A 22,673-nucleotide genomic window follows, 5' to 3' on the forward strand; every position below is an offset into this window, starting at 1 on the left:
CCTTCAGCACGACCCAAACCTGGTTTACCCCGGCGTGATATTGGATAGGTCATTGACACACCACTTGATGAAGACAGTAGCCAAAATTAGCACTCAGAACAATTTGCTCAGAAAACTGGCTGGCTCAAGCTGGGGTGTGAGTGCCTGGACGCTGAGAACATCGGCCCTTGCTCTCTGCTGTTCAACAGCAGAGTACTGTGTTCCTGTCTGGGGTCACTCGTCTCACACGAGGCTGATCAATGTAGAGCTAACAAAGCTATGTGCATTGTTACTGGGACTTTACATGCAACTCTGTTGCATGGCTGCCAATACTTAGTAACATAGCACTGCCCCATATTCGCCATGAGGGGGCCTCCATCATACTCCTGGCCAAGATCTGTGAGAACAGCAACTTGCCTCTGTACTCAGACCTGTTCAACCACCCGCTAGTTCGCCTGTCTTCTAGACACCCTTTTTGGCCACTTATGCCACCACAGGGCACGGCGGTGAAATCTGCTCAGCATAACGAGTGGTCAGCAATGACAGTCATTAATCACTCTCTCGTCACTGACCCAACCATCTGCCCACCAAGTTTTGACCTGCCAAGGTACCAGTGGTCATCCCTGACCTGGATTCATATAGGACAGGGTAATTGTGTGGCCAATCTTTTCAAATGGGGTTTCTCTAACAATCTGTCATGTAGATGTGGTCAATGTCAGACTGTCGCATATCCTTGACAAGTGCTCGCTGACTTACTTTGACAGCGAGCTACTGGCTCTTCACCTAACTGATGATGAAACTATTAAATGGTGGGTGGGTGGGGGCCTTGGGGGAGGAGGTGGAGAGGAGAGGGCAGGCAGGGATGTGATGTTGCAGTCTATATGATTTTATGAAAATATGCATATATGTGTGAATATAATGTAACTGGAATAGGCTTCATGCAAAAGGTCTCTTGTAAGGTATCATTACAAATCTTACAATCTACTGAGTGTGTTCATCCTATTTGTACAAATGTATCATTCTTGTATCTGAAACTAGAAATATGAAATATAACTCTGAGGGCCTATTGTAATTATGCAAAGTGTGGGCCATTAATGGTGGTTTGGAATCTTGATGGCTCCCATCAACCAGGACAATTGACTGTAGATGGCTCTGTTTTACTTGTAAGTCTTCCTGTATAGGTGTGTGCTGGCAAGTGGGTAATGAAGCCTTACAGTGACATCTTTAACCTGGTGCTTTTCCATTTAGAAGTGGGGGAGGGGACCCAGAGAGACAAAAGATTCCCACCTTGTACCAAAGCCATATAAGTGGGTGGAACAGAAAGGGGGCTGCAATCATGAGAAACCCCCTAGCTACCACCTGAGCTGGACCAAGAGCTATACCAGGGGAAAGGATTGTGCCCAGACTAGGAAGGCGTCCAGTCTGTGAAAGAAGCTTATTGAAACATCTCTGAGGGTGCGATTTTATCTGTATTCAGTTTTCTTACTGGATTAGGCATAGGCTTGCAGGTTTTATTTTATTTTGCCTTGTAATTCACTTTGTTCTGTCTGTCACTACTTGGAATCACTTAAATCCTACTTTCTGTATTTAATAAAATCACTTTTTACTTATTAATTATCTCAGAGTATGTATTAACATGGGGGGGCAGCTGTGCATATCTCTCTGTAGTGTTATAGAGGGCGAACAATTTATGAGTTTACCCTGTATAAGCTTTATACAGGGTAAAACGGATTTATTTGGGGTTTGGATCCCATTGGGAGTTGGGCATCTGAGTGTTAAAGACAGGAACACTTCTGTTAGCTGCTTTCAATTAAGCCTGCAGCTGTTAGGAGACGTGGCTCAGACCTGGGTCTGGGTTTGCAGCAGGTTAGCGGATCTGGCTCAAACCAGGCAGGGCACTGAAGTCCCAAGCTGCCAGGGCAGGAAACCAGGGGCAGAAGTAGTCTTGGCACATCAATTGGCAGTTCTAAGGGGGTTTCTGTGATCCAACCCATCACAGGGGGGACCTCGGGGAAGGGGGCAGAGAGGAGTGAGAGGCAGGCTGGGAGGGCCCTCAGGGGAGGGGGCCAAGAAACATAAGAGACGGGCGGGATGTGGCAGGTGTGAAGTGTGGGCAGGGTCTAGGGGCAGAGCGGGGTGGAGTGTGGGCGGGGTCTTGGGGCAGAGCCGGGGGTGGGGTCCTTCCACTTCTTGGGAGCTTCCGATGGTGCCCAGCCTGCCCAAATGCAGGAGTCATGCACTGCCCATGTAGTAACGACTGACATCAAGAAGGCTGAGATGTTTAATGCCTATTTTGCTTCACTCTTCACTGAAAACGTTAATGGTGACCAGATACTCACACAATTAATATTAACAACAAGAAGGAAGGAGCAGAAGCCAAAATAAGGATAGATCAGTTTAAAAAATACTTAGATAAATTAGATATAATCAAGTCATCAGGGTCTGATGAAATTCATCCTAAGATAGTTAAAGAACTAGCTGAAGTAAACTTGGAACTGTTATCAATGATCTTTGAGAACTCCTGGAGGACGGGTGAGGTCACAAGGACTGAAGAAGGGCAATCAGTACCTATCATTAAAAAGAGGACCAAAGAAGACCCAGGAAATTATAGAACAGGAGTGTGGTATGTAAGACACGGGAGGTAATTATCTTGCTCTACGCAGCACTTCTGAGGCCTCAGTGGGAGCAGAGTGTCCAGTTCTGATAAAAGGTTCTAAAAACCTGACCTAAAACACGTAGGCATGTTTAGTCTTGAGAAAAGACAACTGAGGGGGATCTGACAATAGTAATCAAATATGTTAAGGGCTGTTATAAAAAGGACTGTGATTATCTGCTCTCAACGTCTACTGAAGGTAGGACAAGAAGTAAGGGGTTTAATCTGCTGCAAGGGAGACTTAGGTTACATATTAGGAAAAACTTTAGGAAAAACTATGGGGAGGACATGCTTAAGTTTTGGGGAGACTTATGGAGCAGTACTGGCCTTGGAGTCTAGGCAGCTGGACCACGGGATCTGACCTCCTGAGAAGGGGAACTAGACATAGGGGGACTGTACCTTGGAAGGGTTCCGGAGAAGCCAGAATTAGAGACAGAGTCTGGACACTGCTCAGACTCAGTAGGCTTGGAAGTACATGAGATCCAAAGGTTGGATCCAATACAGCAGCCTGATGTCCAACTGCAAGGGAGAACTCAGCCAGGGCTGTAATATCTTTTGTCTCTCTAGAGAATGCCGACCACTTCCCATCCCAAGGGATCAGGAAATCAGACAGGATGGCGAGGACACGGACACTGATGTGTCCAGACTTGAACAGTTCAGAGCTAAGCTCCTGTTCTTTGTTTTAAGATCTCTGAGAACTAAGCGAATTGGTCTCCCCTTTAAATACAGCTCTGTAGAGGCTTACACAGGCTTATTTTATAAGATGGCTGATTTTTCAGTAGGTTCGTTCAGAATTTCCCTCACTGTTTATTGGCTTAGTTGTCCCAGGGCACATAAGATACCCTCACCAGTATGGAGGCTGGGGTGTCTTGATGGGGTTCCACGACAAAGGATGCAGACTCAGGGCCACGCTGGGTGCTGAGCACTCTTGAAACTCTGCCCCTTATTTAGGTCTCTAAAGGGAAGCTGAGCTCTTCTGAAAACCTGGCTCCGATTGTGGGTGCTGAGAACTTGAACATCCGCCCTTGAGCTCTTGAAATATGGCCCTTGCTGCCATCCTCATGCCCAGAGGAGTCTACACATGTCACATGACTGGGTGGATATGCTAGCTCCTGATCATATTGCTGCTTGGATTAGCATCGACTCAGTACGACCAAGGGCTGTACCCAAAGCTCACTGAAGTAAGGGGAAAGGTTCCCATTGACTTCAAAGGGCTCTGGACCAAACCCGAACTGGTGAAAGTCTTGCGAAGAGCAGGGTCACTTGCATTCTAATTAAACAGCACCTAGCTTGTTTCACTAAGCAGGACCTACTGACAGCGGAGGGAGCTTCAAAATGACTTGCTGACGTGCACTGTGCTAACACCCAGACTGTTCAGAAATGCGCCATCGGTGTCAGATAAGAGGCACTTGCAGCCATACCAGTTTCATTTGGATTTGCAAGGTCCAAATCCAGGATGCATGTAGCTCTCTACAAGGAGCTCAGAACTGCTTCTGGACCCTTGTCATTGAGCTTGGTGGGTATTTCTTTAAGCCAGTGGAGGGTCCCTGCTGGATAAAAAATACAGAGCACTGACAGGCCTCAAGAGCCAGATCCTGCCCCTTCATGCAGCTGCACTTAGTTCCACAAGTCCATTGATTCAGTGGGGTTATTTGCAGAGGTAGGTATTACTCAATGGAGAGTGGGGGATGGGGAGGATCTGACCCTAACTCTTCAGGGGAGCCAAAGGGAGTTGCCCAGCCCCAGCCTTGTCCCTCACACTCATAAGAACATAAGAACGGCCATACTGGGTCAGACCAATGGTCCGTCTAGCCCAGTATCCTCTCCCTGACTGTGGCTTGTGCCAGATGCTTCAGAGGGAATGAACAGAACAAAGCAATTATTGAGTGACCCATCCCCAGTAATCCACTCCCAGCATTTGGCAGTCAGAGGCTTAGGGACAACCATAGCATGGGGTTGCATCCCTGCCCATCTTGGCTAATAGCCATGGATGGACCTATCCTCCATGAATGTACCCAGTTCTTTTTTGAATCCAGTTATGCTTTTGACCTTCACAACATCCCCTGGCAGTGAGTTCCACGGGCTGCCTGTCCGCTCTGTAAGGTACATCCTGTTATCCTCCTCTGTCAGAGAGAGGACTGACAGTGGGAGGTTAAAGGCCCATTCCAATCACTCTTACCCATGCTGACTGGTGCCTCCCTCCGGGAGTGTTCCTATTTATGTCACAGAGAGTTAGGATGGGAGAACGTAGTGCTAGGCAACTTGTCTGAGGCCCCAGCAGGAGTCAACGTCAGAGCTGGGATCAGAACTCAGGAGTTCCTACCTCCCCATCCCATTATCCTGCCTCTAGACTAGAACTGGAAGCCAAGGTTTAGAATACAATCAACGCAGCCTTTGAGGCTTTCCTTCGTGTGTGTTTCCACTCCACCAATTTGTACGCAGAGGACTTCACTGGGAGAGCATTTCCATGTTCCCATGGAAAAGGCCTGACCCAAAGCCCTGTGCAGCCAAAGGAAGTCTTTCCATTGGCTAGAATAGCTGTTGAATCCAGCTGCATGTGCAGAAAGCGAGCCAGTGCCCAGAGTCCATCCCAGGTGGGCAGATACTGGTGGAGGTCCCTCACCCCAAGTTCCCATGTGTGAACAGAATGATGGATCCTCTCCCAGAGTGCACCGAGTTTGTATTCTCTCAGCCAAGCTGCATTTGGTTTTTAGCCCATCTGCAATGCATTGTGGGCCACATGTCTAGCTGGGCAGCCCAACGCACCTGTCTCACACATGGCTCCTTTGAACCCGGGTGGGCACTGACAGCTGAAGCTGTTGATGCCGTTGATGCAGGTGGCACTGTTCTGACATGGGTGGGAAAGACACTCATCCACATCTGAAAGAGAACAGAGGTCGAGCCGAGGGTTAGGGGCACGTGACACTCCCCCTGCGGCGAGAGGAAAAGCAGCAAAGAAACATGGAACACCAGAGCAGCCCCATGGCCAGGAGGGCTCACCAACATAGGTGGTGGGTATAACAGGCTAGGGGAGGCTAAGCCTCCCCTGGCACAGCCGCTGCTGACCCACCGCTAGTCACCTGGGCCTTGGTTGCCTTGCCTGCACTCCACCTCTTCCCCTCCCTTCTCTGCTCCTTCCTTGAGGCTCCCACCACCCGCCACTGCCTGGCTGAGTGCCTCCTTTCCTCCACTCCACGCCAGCTCTCTGGAGGTCCCTGCTGCTCGCTGTGTCCCTGTGGGCAGGGGTGGGGGCCTCGCGGTGGAGCAGGATAGAGGAGAGGAGGGAAATGGAGAGTGCACGGGGTGGGGGCCTTGGGGTAAAAGGGGATGTAGAGGAGAGGAGGGACGCGGCAAGTGGCAGTTGTGGGGGGCAAGTGGCAAGGGGCCATGGGCAGAAGAGGCAGGACAGGGAGCTAGCCTCCCTCAGGGGAAGCCTGCCGCCCACGCTCACCAACACTGGGACAGAGCGCCCCATGGCCTGGGGCAGAAGAGAGCCACAGACAGACTCTGCTTCACCCCCACAACTGTCCCCATTTCCGTCATATGTCAGCCACAGACTACAGAGGCCATAAGGGTGAGCAGGGCATCGCTGGCATGTTCTCTTCTCGGCCTGTGGCTGGCTGACCAGAAAGCATCATTCCATCCTAGGCATCTCTTCTCAGACCCCTGTTCTCAGACTCTATGGTACGTATACAGGCCCCATTCCCATGATACCCAAGCACCTCCCAATCATTCATTATTTATCCTTGCAACCCCTCCCTCCCCCCGAGAGGCAGTGCAGTGCCATTATCCCCATTGTACAGATGGGGAACTGAGGCACAAAGAGACTAAGTGACTTGTCCAAGATTCTACAGGCAGTCTGAGGCAGAGCACAAAAACTGAACCCAGGTCTCCTGAGTCCTAGGCTAACACCCTAGCCACTAGATCAGCCTTCCTATGGAACAGAAGTGCCCTTTTGTTGGATAATTGTTCCTGGGACTGGGAGAATTTTCTTCTTCCTGGAGGGAGCAAAGCAGCACAGGATAATGGCAGCTAGTTTGAGGCAGATCTCCAGAAGGGAAGACGCTAACATGGAGGTGCAAGCTTCAGAGGGAGGAGAAATGTTTGTACTCCATCAACTTGCCCATGCAGGATGGCACAGAGAGCACTTACCAAGATGACATCTCTTGCCCGTGAAGCCTGCGAGGCAGGAGCAGGAGTAGGAAGGATTTCCCGTGATGCAGTCCTCAATACACTTCCCCCCATTCAAACAGGGGCGTAACGTCAAACACACGGAGGCTGCAAACCAAGGTAGCACACCTTTTAATGGAAGAGAACGGGCGCCACAGGACTCCTACCATATGTCTTAGCAACAATAGCATTGGACTGAACCAACTTCCTCCTGCATTCCCAGGGACTTCCAGTCCCAGCCATGGCATACCAGTGCCACTGGCTCTTAAATGTAGCTGTTTGGTTTGTTTCAGTGCATTTTTTGGCAACACATTCTGGCTATAGTATTCATATGGCCCCTGTTACCATGGTGTCTGGGCACCTCACAGTCTTTAATGTAGCTATCCTCACAGCACCTCTGGGAGGCATGGCAGAGCTGTTATCCCCTTTGTACAGATGGGGAACTGAGGCACAGACTGGCTAGGGGCCTCTCTATATGATCAGCATTTATACCAGTATAAATCTCAGGGGGCTGTTGGCCTCTCACTGAAACTTAGTGGGGTTTTTGGTCAGCCCTCTCCCAGTACCAAAAGAAAGGGGAAGGGACGAAGAGAAATCAAGATCCTGAGATTGACAGTCTCCAGGGCCAATGGGGAGAGGCCAACACTCCAGGTCAGCCTGACTGACATGGCAGGCAGGCCAATGAGGGAGTAAGGAGTCCAGGGACCATCCTATGTGTGAGCGGGAGCTGCCTGAGCCAGAGTAGGGCAGAGCTAAGGGGAGAGGAGCAGCCAGGACTGAGCTGGGGGCAGAGCAGCAACACTGAGCCAGAGGAGGCAGAGCTGGGGAGCTGGCACTGAACAGACCAGCCACGCCAATGGGGAGCCAGGGCTGAGCTATAGCAGGAGCTGCGGGCCCAGAGTTGGGGAGCAGGTGCCGGCTGTGCCACAAGTAACACCAGAGCTGAGTATGGCTAGCAGCTGTGGAGAATGAGGGGAGCCCTTGGCAGAGGGCCCAGCGCAGAGAGACGTCGTTGGACAAGAGGCCTTGCAGGCCTGACTCAAAGGTGGGACATGATCCCAATGGGAGAGGCACTACTGGGGAGAGGGGTCCCTGCCACGTAGCGCCTGAGGGCCTGTGGTCACTTCCAGAGCAGGGTCTGACCCACGGTGTCACCGCAGAACAGCCAAGGCCTGTGGGGAGGCCTGGGATGGGTGAGGAACAGATTGTGACCTTCCCTTACATCCCAGAGAGGGCTGGTTGTGGTATCTCCATGCCCACAGGGCAGGATCCTTGTTTGCTTTAACCTTTTCCATTTCTTTCCTTATTTTTATTACTGTTTCTGTTTGCTGACTTGTATTTGGTTTGAACTTAATGTAGTGTTCACCAGGCCAGGGACATGGCTGGTGTGAAGTGAGCACCCCGGAGTGGGGACACCCTAGCCCCTATCCTAAGTGACCATGATAAGACTGGGGGTTCAGCCTCCCAGGAATCCTGGGCCCAGTCTTGTAGGGGTTATGAGGACTCTGCCACATGGGAGGGAGGAAGGGGAGTCCGGTGGTCAGGCAGGTCTCTGGGTAAAGGAAGTGGGAGCGAGGACTCAGATCCATTCGCTAGCCAATTCCACCGGGGTAGTGCAGAAGCTAGGAAAGCTCCCCACAATAGCAGGACCATCCCCCTGCTTACATAAGGTATGGTGCAACTCTGAAGTGCAATAGTTATTGTGATGAATTGGGGGTTTTGTCTGTACCACTTCTGAATTTTGGATGATTTTGTGAAATTGTCTCATGAAATGACCATATCATGTATATACCTGAATCCCTCATGAGCTGTCCGTGTAGTGTCATAGCTCTGCCAGGTGAGAGGCAATGGTGAATGATCAGCATTCAGTGCTCTCTATTCAAAGTACATCTTGGGAAAATGCATTTGCTCTGCCTGGGAGAAGGCAATTCTTCCTCTTGTCTCATGGGTGTGTGTGTGAGTATGTGTGTGTGTGTGTGCGCGCACCTGTGTGGGGATTGGGAGTAACAATTGTCACCAAATGGCAGAACAAAAGAAGCAGGTGACCCCTGCAGTAGTCCATAAGGGGACTCACAGGGGGAGGCTGAGCTGGGGGTGAGAGCCATTTTGTACCAGATGACACTGAGGGAGGCTGCTGCAGGGGCTGGGCAGGCAATGGGATGGAGGACTCTGCCTGTCTGAATAGAGATGATCCCCCAAGGGAAGAGTGAGCTAGTGAGGGTTTAGGGTGCTTTATTATTTTGGGTGCTCTGTGCTTTACCAGATTAAATATAGAGTATAAAGATGTTAGATTGTAGTACCAAGTGTGTGTGTGTGTGTGTGTGTGTGCACGCACCTACTTCACAACTTCTCCATGCCCCAGAGAGAGTGACAGTCCTTTGGGGAGCAGTTCTGTGGGAGGGGTGTGTTTGAGCATGGGGCAGTCAAAGGGTCAGGGCTAGGCGCTGGACAGCAGGTTCCACCCCTTGGAAGAGGGGTGCTGGATAGAAGGTCTGCGCCCTCACTGTGTGTCTAGGGACCCCGAGACTGGGGCAATGGCTGAACTCCAATCAGGCTCCAGGAGCTTGAAACGCCCCAGGGATCCAGAGGACAGAGGCTTGGATTCCCCTCACAGCAATCCTAAATGGGAGGGTGCTTGCTAGGACCTGTGAGCGTTATACCCTGTCAGTCCCCATGCGGATGCTCTCATTCCAATATAAGAGTGGCTGAGTGGCCTTTTTACAGTTTAGCTTATGTCGCTTTTGGAGCCACACAACTATACCCATATAATTTCTCATGTAAACAAACCTTAAGTGACTTGTCCAAGGTAGCAGAATAGGGAATTGAACCTGGCTCTCCCAGGTCCTTCCTCTTATATTTCTTCCTTATTCCACCTTGCTTATTACATTTTACAGTTGTCCTGCTGGAATTCCCCATTTCCCGTTAGTTTTCCCATTGTTTTCCCATTTTTAAGAGACATTGAGCCCAAATTTCAATCCCGGGCACTCAAGAGAGAGACCCTCATTCCAGCACCCACAGTGGTTATGTACATCTCTGAATCTCATCAGCAAGAGACATTTATCACCTCCCCCCTTATCAAACACATTCATAATGGTGAATACTTCACTCCCAACACCACACAGTTGTCTTTTCCCCAATGCAGAGAGGGCCAACGGGCCAAATGCAGCCCTAGGAGAAGCAGGCACAACTCCATTCATTGCAACAGAGCCCTGCCTTGCTTAAGGGAGTTGAATTTGGCAGGACTTCATTAGCCCTTTTCTCATTAAAGATGTAGCTTTATTGTTCTATGGTGCACCCCTTCAAGGGCGAGAGCAGCCTTCCCATGAGCAAACACAGTGAGCCACTCAGCCATGGTATAGAAGGACAACTCCCATCAACCTCAGCAAGAGGAGTATGGCCTTGAACTTGGCTCAGCCAGTGCGTGGTACAGTAACCACCTCACTTTGGTTTGCTTGGTACTCTGGCCTTATGTCAATGCATCCAGTATTCCATTGGCCATTTATTTTACTGCAGCCATTCATTGGGCTGGTGGTTTCTAGGATTTCCTCCCACAATACCCTTAGCTCTTTTTCCTGGTAAGTCCCACTGCATGGCTGCTCTCTTCCCACTTTTCATGGGCACTGGCATTACCCAGGGAACGAAAGAGAACCCAGTGAAGGGAGTGAAGAATTGTTTGTTTAAACAAACCTAACTGCTGTCCTCTTACTTGTGTTGTTGCAGCCCCCCACTTGCACCTGGGCATCATCGATTCTGAATACCCAGCGCCCGGGGATACCCACATTTGTAGTCATCTCCACGTCGACGATGTCATCAGTGCGGGATCCGGGGATGTTGAAGTAGCGCTTTCCATCACCGGCATTGAAACCTGCCTAGGAAGACAAGAGCGGAAAGTGAAAACTCTAGTGGAGGGAAGGGAAAGAGACTGGGATGCTTACTTTCCACCATGGTCCAGCACCCTGAGAAGAAGAAATCCACAAGGAAATAAAAAAGGGAAGAAGTTGGTTTCTTTGACTGCTGTTTATTTCACTATCATCTCACTATTAGCTTTTGCTCTGGGGTGCTGGCCACATGTATACAGGGCACAGCACAACAAGGCCCTGGAAATAGTGTTGTCTAGTGGTTAAGGCACAGTACTAGGACTCGGAGGACCTAAATTTTAATCCTGGCTCTGTCACTGATCTAGCCACCTGAGTACCATTGTATGCAGGTGGCTAGGCCGTGCTGCCAGCTCTCACTGCTATTTTTAGCATGCTAGCTCCATCAAAGCTAGTGCATGTACATCTACCTGCCTGGAAATTACACCTCCCAGTGCACTGCAGGTGTATCCCGCATGTCTGCACAGCACCCAGCACAACAAAGCCCTGATCTCAGCTTAGGAACACAAACAACAATGTAAGGAGTACACAATCCTGGCTGGTAGGAAGTCCTGCATGGCTGTACACAGAATGGTTATGAATAAAAAGCAGGAAACAGGGCCGGTCTACCTACTGATGACAGCTTTAAAAGAAAGGGAATTCAAAGGCCTGCCCATTGAAACACTCCTCCTGCGTGGCTCAGCATAGCAGCCTCAGCAAACGGAAGCATTCGTTGCCTTAGCAATCTCCTCATGTTGATGACTCACTCCTTGGAAAAAGCATGTGATGTCTATTCTATTTTCATTCTCCTCTGCGCCTGGCATTGTGTGTGCAGGTTGAGCCCAGACAAATTTTGGACGGAAAGAAGTCCAGGGGAACAGCTCTGCTAGCACAGGCCAAGCAGGCTCCTTTGCCATGTGGAGTCCTGCTGTTCCTACACAGAGCCCAGTCACTGTGTCTCACTCTAAGTGGCTGCAGTTCACTCTTGCAAACTCACTAACAAACTGCCACTGGGTGAGACTTTTCTGAGACTTCCCTTCTCTTTGGCCAGTGTTAGGGTGGGGTGTTCCTGGAGCACTGTCTGCCTTCCAAGGCATGTGGTTACTGCTCTGTTTACAGACATAAAATCTGCACTTTTGAATTCTGGGATTTGAAACGTGTCCGTTTCCTTTACACCTGCGATTTCCTGCTTTCTGGAGACTCTCAAACAAGAGCAGGCAACGGGCCAAGGACAGAGCAACTGGTGGGAAATTCACACATACGAGCGGGCACTGATTTCAAAAAAACACCACCACCCCACCACACAGGGCTGGAATAAAAATACAATGGAAAGCTATGCTTGCTGCAGCAGCTGCTCTTGAAGTCTGAGGTTAGGAAGGAAAGGAATTAAGAGGCATTGGCCAATGTAAAGAACTGTGGTTTTGCTATAACAAAGCCCCCTATATGGACTTAGCATCAAGGAGGGAGAGAACACATGGATATTTAAGAACTTAAAAAAAAAAACAACCACCATCAACATTTCCTCAGTTGCTTCATGATCCTGGCAAGAAATTAATAATATAGTAAAAGAAATAGCACCAAGAGGCTCTGAAGACTTATGGTACCAGACATTAGAAAGGAAGCAGCGTCTGCAATGGGCAGAGCTTACCTGTGCTGCGATGCCTCCCAGGCCAGCAAAATCTCCCCCGCTACTGGCATGCATGCCTGTGGTCCAAGTGATAGACTCATAGTTGAAGATGGTAAAGGAGAGTTTACTGTCAGTGATGAGGACAATCTGGAAGGTGTTTACCTACAAGAGCAGGAGAAACATCCAGGTTAAGGGAGGAGGAGCTAGAGCAGAGGAGGGAGACTGGCAGATAAAGAAACGGCTGACCCGTTTGGATCAGACTGTTTAATTTGAGAGAACTCATTGGAGAAAGACACTTTGCCTTTAGAAAGGACTAAAGCTAGTGGAATCTGTTCAGGTGGAACATTTTGCCATTAGAAAATGGGGTTTTGTTGACACTCATTTTTTTCCACGGGAAAAGATAGATTTCCACAGAACGTTCCATCAAGAAAATCAATGAGATGTTATGTTTCGTTTTGCATTGACCTTAAGCATCGAGTCTTCTTGCATTGCTGCTTCAGTGCCTTATGGGAATTGTATTTCCGGGTCCTTTGTGCCTGCATTCTAACCTATGGACCCTGCTCCCTGGCTGGACTACATCTCCCATGATGCACTGCAGTCTCTGCCTGTGGAATGTCGAAACATTTCATTTCAGTTGACAAGTTTTGACATTCCTGAAATGAAACTCTTTGGAACTTTTCATTGTGTAAAAATCTTTGATATTTAGACTTTTTTGACCTGATTTGGGATGAAAACAAATGTTGATTTATCAACACTCTCCACGGGATGGCAATTCCATTTTTCAATCAGCTCTCAGGAATTCAGTGTAAAAAAAACTAAAGAGGAATCCTGGAATGGAGTGTTTTACATGGAAAGGGAAATTAATGATGGGATTATTTAGTCTTGGGAGGAGACTATTAAAAGGGGACATGATCAAAGCATATGAATTAGGGCTTGAGAGGAAAGATAAGGACACCTTTAGGTTCTCTAGGATTTGTGGGTACTCAGTCACTCTGAGAATAAAGCTACTTTCATAGGTACCTAAATTTGGGTTTGGATGCTTAGATCTTGGAACCAAAACCTAAATATGCTGGCCAAGGGTTATTATTAAGTGTTGGCTATAAAATAAGGATTACTACCAAAAAAAGTATTTGAGGTCATTGGGAAGATCAGAATAAGATGAGACAGATCTAAGTTAAGAAGGAAGAATTTAGGATCAGCTTTGTAAAAGCCAACATTAATCCTCTGATTAACATGTGCGCAACTCCCAGTGCACGCACTCCTTGTGTCCTTGCGCAAGTCGGGGGTTTAGACAGACAAACCTCAGTCAGCACACCCACTGGAAGCTGAGAACACTGAGATTTTCACACCAGTTTGGGGCACGCAAAAGGTAGATTTTGACAGTTTGGTATTATGTCACAGGGAGGGTATTGAATAGGTGGAACAGACTTGCCGCTGAAGTAAAGAATTATCACTGCATCTAAGGCTATGGCTACACTATGGACCTTACAGTGGCACAGCTGTACTGCTGCAGCTGCGCCAGTGTAAGGTCTCCTGTGTAGCTTCTCTATGCCGGCAGGAGAGAGCTCTCTCGCTGGCATAATTAAACACCCCCTACAACTGGCGTCCCACTGACATAACACTGTCCATGCTGGTGCTTCTATCAGTGACACTTACGTTGGTCAGGGGTGTGTTTTTTCACAGCCCTGCCCAACAAAAGTTATGCCAACAAACATACTAGTGTAGACATAGCCTAAGAGTGAAAACTGGATGACGACATCAAGTTGAGTTAAAAGAGATGGTGTTTGGAAGTAACCAATCACTCTCTGGGGGGCAGGGGCAGGGAGGAATTTTTAATTGGTCAGGATTTTGCTTTTCAATTAGATGGGGAGGTTTTTCTGTAAACCTTCATTGTCACAATAAGGGTATAGTAAAATAAATAACTAATCTAAAGAGGTAGAACCCAGCTGGCTTGGTTGTCACCCGAGTGTTTCAGGGATCACAGGACCATGGCTCAGTTCTGGCTCTCTACATGTCCCTGCTCCCTGGCTGGGAGCTTGTTTGTGAGACAGAAACAATGAAAGAGACAGGCAGACAGGTTCAGAGATGACACTTGCTTCTTGGGCCAGTGGAGACTTAGGCTAGGTCCACACTGGGGTGGGGGTGGGGTCGACCTAAGATGTGCAACTTCAGCTATGCGAATAGCGTAGCTGAAGTCAGCTTAACTTAGGTCGATTTACCTGGCCATGAGGATGGCGGCAAGTCGACCACCGCCGCTGCCCTGTCGACTCCGCTTCCACCTCTCGCCATGATGGAGTTCCGGAGTTGACAGCGGAGCAATTGGGGATTGATTTTATCGCATCTACGCTAGACGCGATAAAATCGATTCCTGATAGATCAATCACGACCCGCCAATCCAGCGGGTAGTGTAGGCGTACCCAAGAGCATGATGGCATCATTGCAGATAGCTCTGTAGAGTGGCTGGCTAAGGAAGGGGACACACTAAGCTGCAGCAGCACTGAGAAACTATGGAGAAAGCTGAGTGCAGTCCTCCTGGCTTTGCTTGTGATTTGTTGGGGCCTGTTATTTTCCTTGTTGGGCCTATCCTGTAGTAGGTGACTTCTTAAAACTACAATAGCAACCTGTGGAAGTGAGGAAACAGATTGACAGAGCGAGACGGGGACCCAGAAGTCACCTACTACAGGACAGGCCCAACAAGGAAAATAACAGAACACCACTGGCCATCACGTACAGCCCCCAGCTAAAACCTCTCCAGCACATCATCAACGAACTACAACCTATCCTGGAAAACGATCCCTCACTCTCACAGACCTTGTGAAGCAGGCCAGTCCTTGCTTACAGACAGCCCCCCAACCTGAAGCAAATACTCACCAGCAACTACACACACCACAGAAATGCTAATGCAGGAACCAATCCCTGTAACAAACCCCGTTGCCTACTCTGTCCTCATCTCTACTCTAGCGACACCATCAGAGGACCCAACCACATGAGCCACACCATCAGGGGCTCATTCACCTGCACATCTACTAATGTGATATATGCCATCCTGTGCCAGCAATGCCCCTTTGCCATGTACATTGGCCAAACCAGACAGTCTCTACATAAAAGAATAAATGGACACAAATCAGACATCAGGAATGGTAACATATAAAAGCTAGTAGGAGAACACTTCAATCTCCCTGGACATTCAATGACAGATTTAAAAGTAGCCATCCTTCAACTAAAAAACTTCAAAAACAGACTTCAAAGAGAAACTGCGGAGCTACAATTCATTTGCAAATTTAACAATTAATTCGGGCTTGAATAGGGACTGGGAGTGGCTGGCTCACTACAAAAGCAATTTTCCTTCTCTTGGTATTGACACCTCCTCATTGGGAGTGAACCACATCCACCCTGACTGAATTGGTCTTGTCTACACTGGTTCTCCACTTGTAAGTTAACTCCCTTCTCTTCATGCGTTAGTGTATTTATGCCTGCATCTGTAATTTTCACTCCATGCATCTGAAGGAGTGGGTTTTTTACCCATGAAAGCTTATGCCCAAATAAATCTGTTAGTCTTTAACAGGGCCAGCTCCAGGGTTTTTGCCACCCCAAGTGGCAAAAAAAAAAAGAAAAAGCTGTGATCGCGATCGGCGCCTGCTCCACCGCGCCACTTTCTTCTTTGGCGGCAATTCGGCGGCCTGTCTTTCCCTCCGAGAGGGACCAAGGGACCCGCCGCCGAATTGCCACCAAAGAGCCTGACGTGCTGCCCCTTCCCCTTGGCCACCCCAAGCACCTGCTTGCTGAGCTGGTGCCTGGAGCCGGCCCTGGTCTTTAAGGTGCTACTGGACTCCTCGTTGTTTTAATCATTCTTGTGGCTCCAATTTATCAGTGTCCTTGAATTGTGCACACCAGAACCGGACACAGTATTCCAGCAGTGGTTGCACAAGATTCTTCCTATTTATGCATCTCTTTTGGCACAGCATCACACTGGGAACTCACGTTCAGCTGATTATCCACCACAACTCCAAATCTTTTTCAGAGTCACTGCTTCTTAGGATAGAGCCCCCCATCCTGTAAGTGTGGCCTGCATTCTTTGTTCCTAGATGTATACAATTACATTTAGCCATGTTAAAACACATATTGTTTGCTTGTCCCCACCGTACCAAGCGATCCAGATCTCTCTGAATCAGTGACCTGTCCTCTTCATTATTTACCACTCCCCCAAGTTTTGTCATCTGCAAACTTTATCAGTGATGATTTGATTTTATGTTTTCTTCTAGATCATTGATAAAATGTTAAAACACGTAGGGCTAAGAACTGATCCATGTGGGACTCCACTGGAAACACATCCACTTGATGACCATTCTCTGCTTACAATTACATTTTGAGACCTATCAGTTAGCCACTTTTCAATCCATTTAATGTGCGCCATGTTAATTTTATATAGTTCTAGCTTTTTAAAATCAAAATGTCATGTGATACCAAGTCAAATGCCTTATAGAAGTCTACAGTGTTGTTGTAGCCATGTTGGTTCCAAGATACTAGAAAGAGAGTAGATGAGGTAATATCTTTGATTGGACCAATGTCTGTTTGCAAGAGAGACAAGCTTTCAAGTTTACATAGAGCTCTTCTTCAAGTCTGGGAAACGGACTCAATGTCGCAGCTAAATACCAGTTGGATCAGATTGTTTAGCACAGGGATCGGCAACCTTTGGCACGTGGCTCGCCAGGGTAAGCACCCTGACGGGCCAGGCCAGTTTGTTTATCTGCCACAGGTTTGGCCAATCACAGCTCCCACTGGCTGCGGTTCGCCGTCCCAGGCCAATGTGGGCTGCGGGAAGCAGTGCGGACCGAGGGATGTGCTGGCCACCGCTTCCCGCTGCCCCCATTGGCCTGGAGCGGTGAACCGCGGCCAGTGGGAGCCGTGATCAGCCAAACCTGCGGACACGGCAGGTAAACAAATGGGCCCATCCCGCCAGGGTGCTTACGTGCCAAAGGCTGCCAATCCCTGGTTTAGCACAAGCATAGCCAGCCTACCAGGATTGTCCTGGAATCACCAGGAATTAAAGATTAATCTTTAATTAAAGATTATGTCAAGTGATGAAACCTCCAGGAATACATCCAACCAAAACTGGCAACCCTACGCATAGGTGGCACATGACTCTTGCATTTGGGGATGCTGGATGTGAGCGCCAGAAGCCCCCTAGAAGTGTGTGTGGGACCCATCAGTGCAAGAACTGTGGTCCTGCACCCACTCCATCCTGGCTGCGCCCCAAGACCCCACCCCCATTCTGCCTTTTCCCATCCTGTTCCGCCTCTTCCCCTGAGGCTCCCCCCACTTGCCACTTGCTCCTCTCTGCCCCCTCCCCTGAGGCCCCGCACCCACCGCCAGCAGTGTATTATCGCCTAGGCCAACAAGGCCTAGGCCTAGGGTGGCAAATTTGCAGGGACGGCAAATTTATAATAGCAGCATTTTTGTAATTGCGGCATCAGTGACACCACGATTCTACCAATCATAGCGTGTATTGAAACCACCAATGACGGCGCGGCGCCATTTAGTAAACATACTCGTGAGAATCCTAAATGTTAATAATATGACTGGAAGGAAGAAATTAAGCAGTTCTCAGTTTTGGATCCATGCACGGTCCCATGCTATAAGTGAAACTGCGCTATACAGATGCATGTTCAAGCGAGGGTCCGCTGTGCTTGTAATTTTATTTATAATAAAACTTGTAAATGTTCAATTATTTTAATGATATTTAGATTCATTTTAGTTCAAACGAATTTGTAAAAAAACTAAAACAAGTTCATATGGGGCCAGGGGTGGCAATTATTTCAGGGCCTAGGGGGAGCAAAATCATTAATCCGCCACTGCCCGCCACTTTCTCCTCTCAACCCCCTCCTGCCTTAAGGGTGAGCGATGGTGGGTGGGGGAAGAAGGTGGAGAGGAGTGAGCAGCAGGCAGGGGAGCCTGGGGGGAAGAGGTGGAACAAAGGCGGGAAGAGGCTGAGCGCAGGCGGGGCATTGGGGGGAAGAGGTTGAGTGGAAGCAGGGCCTCAGGGTGGAAAGGGGGCGGAGCGCAGGCAGAGCCACAGTCCAGACTCCACTGCCCCCCCCACACTTCTTGGGAGCTTCCGGCGATGGTGCTCCAAAGGCAGCGGGTGGCGTGCCTCCAAAGGGAGGTGTGCTGCATCTGGCATTTCTTGCCCTGTTTGCGGAGGTTTAGCCTCCCCAAGCCTCTTATCCCCACGTAGTTAACATATTTCAAGTGGATAAGGAAAAGTTATTTACTTATTCCCATATTACAAGAACTAGGGGACACCAAATGAAATTAATAGGCAGCAGGTTTAAAACAAATAAAAGGAAGTTCTTCTTCACGCAGCGCACAGTCAACTTGTGGAACTCCTTACCTGAGGAGGTTGTGAAGGCTAGGACTATAACAATGTTTAAAAGGGGACTGGATAAATTCATGGTGGCTAAGTCCATAAATGGCTATTAGCCAGGATGGGTAAGAATGGTGTCCCTAGCCTCTGTTCGTCAGAGGATGGAGATGGATGGCAGGAGAGAGATCACTTGATCATTGCCTGTTAGATTCACTCCCTCAGGGGCACCTGGCATTGGCCACTGTCGGTAGACAGATACTGGGCTAGATGGACCTTTGGTCTGATCCGGTACGGCCTTTCTTATGTTCTTATGTTCTTATGACACCATTCAAGGTGAAGTGGCCCGTTAACTCCCTTCCAGGTATAGGGGGGAAAGGAAGTGACACAGCTTGTGGGGGCTGTTAGTAGGCTACATACGAATTCATAACTTTGCTAGACACTTAAAACCATGGACTGAACAGACAGACTGGATTTATGGCTCATTACAACCATCTGTAATAGGTAATAATTGGAGATATACCAATCTCCTAGAACTGGAAGGGACCTTGAAAAGTCATTGAATCCAGCCCCCTGCCTTCACTAGCAGGACCAATTTTTGCCCCAGATCCCTAAGTGGCCCCCTCAAGGACTGAACTCACAACCCCTGGGTTTAGCAGGCCAATGCTCAAATCACTGAGCTATCCCTCCCCCCAACCCATTAACAACTCCTCCCACCTGCCTTCCCTCTTTCCTTTGCCCTCTCTGAATGGTGGAGCATTAACAGGCCACTGCACCTTGAATGGCCCATTGAAATATGTGTTAAGTCCTTATGCTAAGGAATCTGTTCCACCTTGTATTTAGCTGTGACGCTCTGAGTACCTTTCCCAGACCTGAAGAGCAGCTCTGTGTGAGCTCGAAAGCTTGTCTCTTTCACTAACAGAAGCTGGTCCAACAAAACATATTAACTCACTCGTCTTGTCTGTCTCAAAGAAGTCTAAGCAATTTATGTCAACATTTTTACCTTTATCAATCAAACTTGTAATCTCATAAAAAAAAGATATCAAGCTAGTTTAACGGGCTCTGTTTTCCATACATCTATGTTGATTTGCATTAATTACATTACCCTCCTTTAATTCCTTATTAATCGAGTCCCGTATCAGCTGCTCCATTATTTTGCCCGGGATCGATGTCTGGCTGACAGACCTATAATTACCCTGGTCACCTTATTTATCCTTTGTAAAAATTGACACATTGTTAGTTTTCTTCCAGAACTTCCCCAGTACTCCAAGACTTATTGAAAATCAGCATTAATGGGCCAGTAAGCTCCTCAGCCAGCTTTTTTAAAATTCTTGGATGCAAGTTATCTGTATCTGCTAGTTTAAAAATGTCTAACTTTAGTAGCTTCTGTTTAATATCCTCCAGAGATACTAGAAGAATAGAAAGAGATCACCATATGATGAGACTATATCATCTGTTTTTTCGCCACATATAGAACAGAAATATTTTTGGATCACTTCTGCCTTTTCTGCATCATTATCGATAATTCTACCATTTCCATCTAGTAATGGACCAATACGTTTGTCAGGATCCTTTTTGTTCCTAATATATTTAAAAAATGGCTTCTTATTGTCCTTAACTCTGCTGGCCATACGTTCTCCTTATGTCCCTTTGGTTCCCTTATACATTTTCTACAATTCCTAACTTCTGATTTATATTTGTTACTATTAACTTCCTTCTTCTTCCATTTATATATAATTGCTGTCTTCACTTCTGCTCTAAATCAGGTTGATTTTTGACTAATAGGTCATCTTTCTCAGTTGTGGGATTGTGACTTTTTAGGCATGTAGTAAGGTGTTCTTAAATTATTCCAAATTATCACTCACATTTTTCTGATGAAATTTCTGATATAAACTCCCTCATTAATATCCACAGTTCCTTAGTCCCTAAGTGCAGCTGTGCAGGTGAGAGGGGTCTGCCTTTGAGTTAGAGACTCGGGAGGATCTTAGCTAGGTCAAATTTAATTACTTTGGGCAACTCAGAGAGCATAATCTAGGACTCCATACCTTGACCCTTTCCCATCCCATCCTCCACCCAGCATTGAATGCCAACAACTCACTGGAGAAAAGGAACTTCCTCCAAAGAAGGTCACCCGGTACCAGGTGGCCACAAAAACCCATACGGCAGAGAACTCCAGGAATTCAGGAAAATACTGTCCGATGTCCTTGGTGGCTCTCTCCAAGATGGTCTGGTCCTTACTTTCCCGGTAATACACTTCACCTGCCCGTCGGTTATCCACATCAGCCCAGAAAGCTGCTACCACACGCCGGTCTTTGGAGATTGGGAAAGCGACCGGCGTAAATTGGGAAACCTCCTTCAAGAAAGAGATGATTCCATTGTTGTTTACCTATTAGCGGAAGAAGAACAATTAGACATGGCAGAAAGAGACAGCCAGTGTGAGAGAGGAAGCATTGCCCAGTGGGTAGGGCACTAGCCTAGGAATTGGGAGACCTGAGTGCAGTTCCCTGCTTTGCAACAGACTTCCTGTGTGATCTTGGGCAAGTCACTTAGACCAGTGGTTCTCAAACTAGGGCTGCCATTTGTTCAGGGAAAGCGTCTGGTGGTCTGGGCTGGTTTGTTTACCTGCCGTGTCCGCAGGTTCGGTGATCGCAGCTCCCAGTGGCAGCGGTTCGCTGCTCCAGGCCCATAGGAGCGGCAGGAAGCGGCGTGGGCTGAGGGACATATTGGCCACTGCTTCCTGCCGCCCCCATTGGCTTAGAGTGGTGAACCATGGCCACTGGGAGCTGCAATTGGCCGAACCTGCGGGCACAGTAGGTAAACAAACCGGCACGGCCCGCCAGGGGCTTTCACTGAACAAATGGCAGCCCTAGTTTGAGAACCACTGACTTAGACTATCTGTGCCTCAGTTCTCTGTCTGTACAATGGGGTGATAGCACTGCCCTGCCTCCCAGGAATGTTGTAAAGATTGTGAGGTGCTCATTACTATGGTAATGGGGGTCATATACGTACCTTAGATACACAGATCAGGGCCAAAGAGCCTGACATAAATCATTCCCTACAAGCCATTAAGTGACTCTTTCATGCTTTGACCTTCTGGAGTAGACAGCTGCCTTCCCTTGCTGTGGCTGACTGAATGGTCTGATGGCTGCAGGGCATGGGCTGGATTCTTATTTTAGAGAGTTTTTTCCATAAACATTTGAGCTTTTCCTCTTCCTGCCCTTTGAAGCACAGACTGCCCCTCACTTAGGTGCTGATGGGCTGCAGATGAAAAACGGCGTGCTGAGGCCCTGCCAGGGAATGGCTGCCCCTCCCTGTCACCCCCTCACTCTGCTGTCCGCCTTGCCCCTCGCTGGCTGTGACTGAGGGGCGGGTTGCAAAGCCATAGCCTGGGGGTCTGGGAAGGAGGCTAGAACAAACCGGGCTCTGTTCTCCTGCCGGAGATGGGCCAGAGGAAGGAGCAACAGCTGAGAAAACTGCAGCAGCCACAGCAGTTTAAACAAACAGCGCCCAGTTCACTTGGGTCGTTTGCGTGTTGCCGGGAGGGAAGGCGTTGGTGCCAGCGGAACTGGCTTTCACTTCCTTGCTTTAAATAGGCTGGGATTCATCTTGAAGTGTGAGGGGGAGGTTTTCTCTCTCTCCCTGTTCAAGGCTGGCTGCTGGGATGGGGATCTGCCCAGCAGCCGCCGCAGCACAGCAGAGAGCTGCTCAGCCCTTGCACACTCAGATCCCCACAGACGTCTCAGTGCTGACCTGCTGTACTTGACCCCGCTCTCCAGCCCCAGGTTCCCCAGCTGCACGCCTGAACCTCAGACATCTCTGCCGTGCCAGAGCTGGGCCTTCTGCTGCCCTGCTGAACCCTGGCAGTCCTGATCCACACCCGTTAGTCTAGTACTGAGTCCCACAGAGCGCTGCATCACAGCACAGCTTTGCCAACACCCCCAAGTGACAGGAGCAAAACCAATCTCATCTCACCTTTGCTGTGAGACCAATCAAATCCTGAGGCTACTAATAGGAGAGAGCAATGCATTC

General features: G+C 48.7%; 1 protein-coding gene across 5 annotated transcripts in view; it reads right to left on the bottom strand.

Moving 5' to 3' along the window:
- Positions 1-22,673, bottom strand: part of SNED1 (sushi, nidogen and EGF like domains 1) — a 142,717-nt gene that overhangs the window by 59,607 nt on the left and 60,437 nt on the right. For 4 of the 5 annotated variants that reach the window (XM_039487511.1, XM_039487510.1, XM_039487512.1 and 1 more), the window contains 5 exons: positions 20,743-21,030; positions 12,305-12,445; positions 10,509-10,671; positions 6,785-6,910; positions 5,399-5,512 (listed from right to left, as the gene is read on the bottom strand). In XM_039487511.1, the coding sequence (XP_039343445.1) occupies positions 5,399-5,512; positions 6,785-6,910; positions 10,509-10,671; positions 12,305-12,445; positions 20,743-21,030 (832 nt within the window). Of the gene's footprint in view, positions 1-5,398; positions 5,513-6,784; positions 6,911-10,508; positions 10,672-11,290; positions 11,351-12,304; positions 12,446-20,742; positions 21,031-22,673 lie in introns of those variants that run through there. The other variant, XM_039487513.1, reaches the window with a different exon arrangement.

The sequence above is a fragment of the Mauremys reevesii genome, linkage group 9 (genome assembly GCF_016161935.1).
Source record: "Mauremys reevesii isolate NIE-2019 linkage group 9, ASM1616193v1, whole genome shotgun sequence".
Classification (NCBI taxonomy): domain Eukaryota; kingdom Metazoa; phylum Chordata; order Testudines; family Geoemydidae; genus Mauremys; species Mauremys reevesii.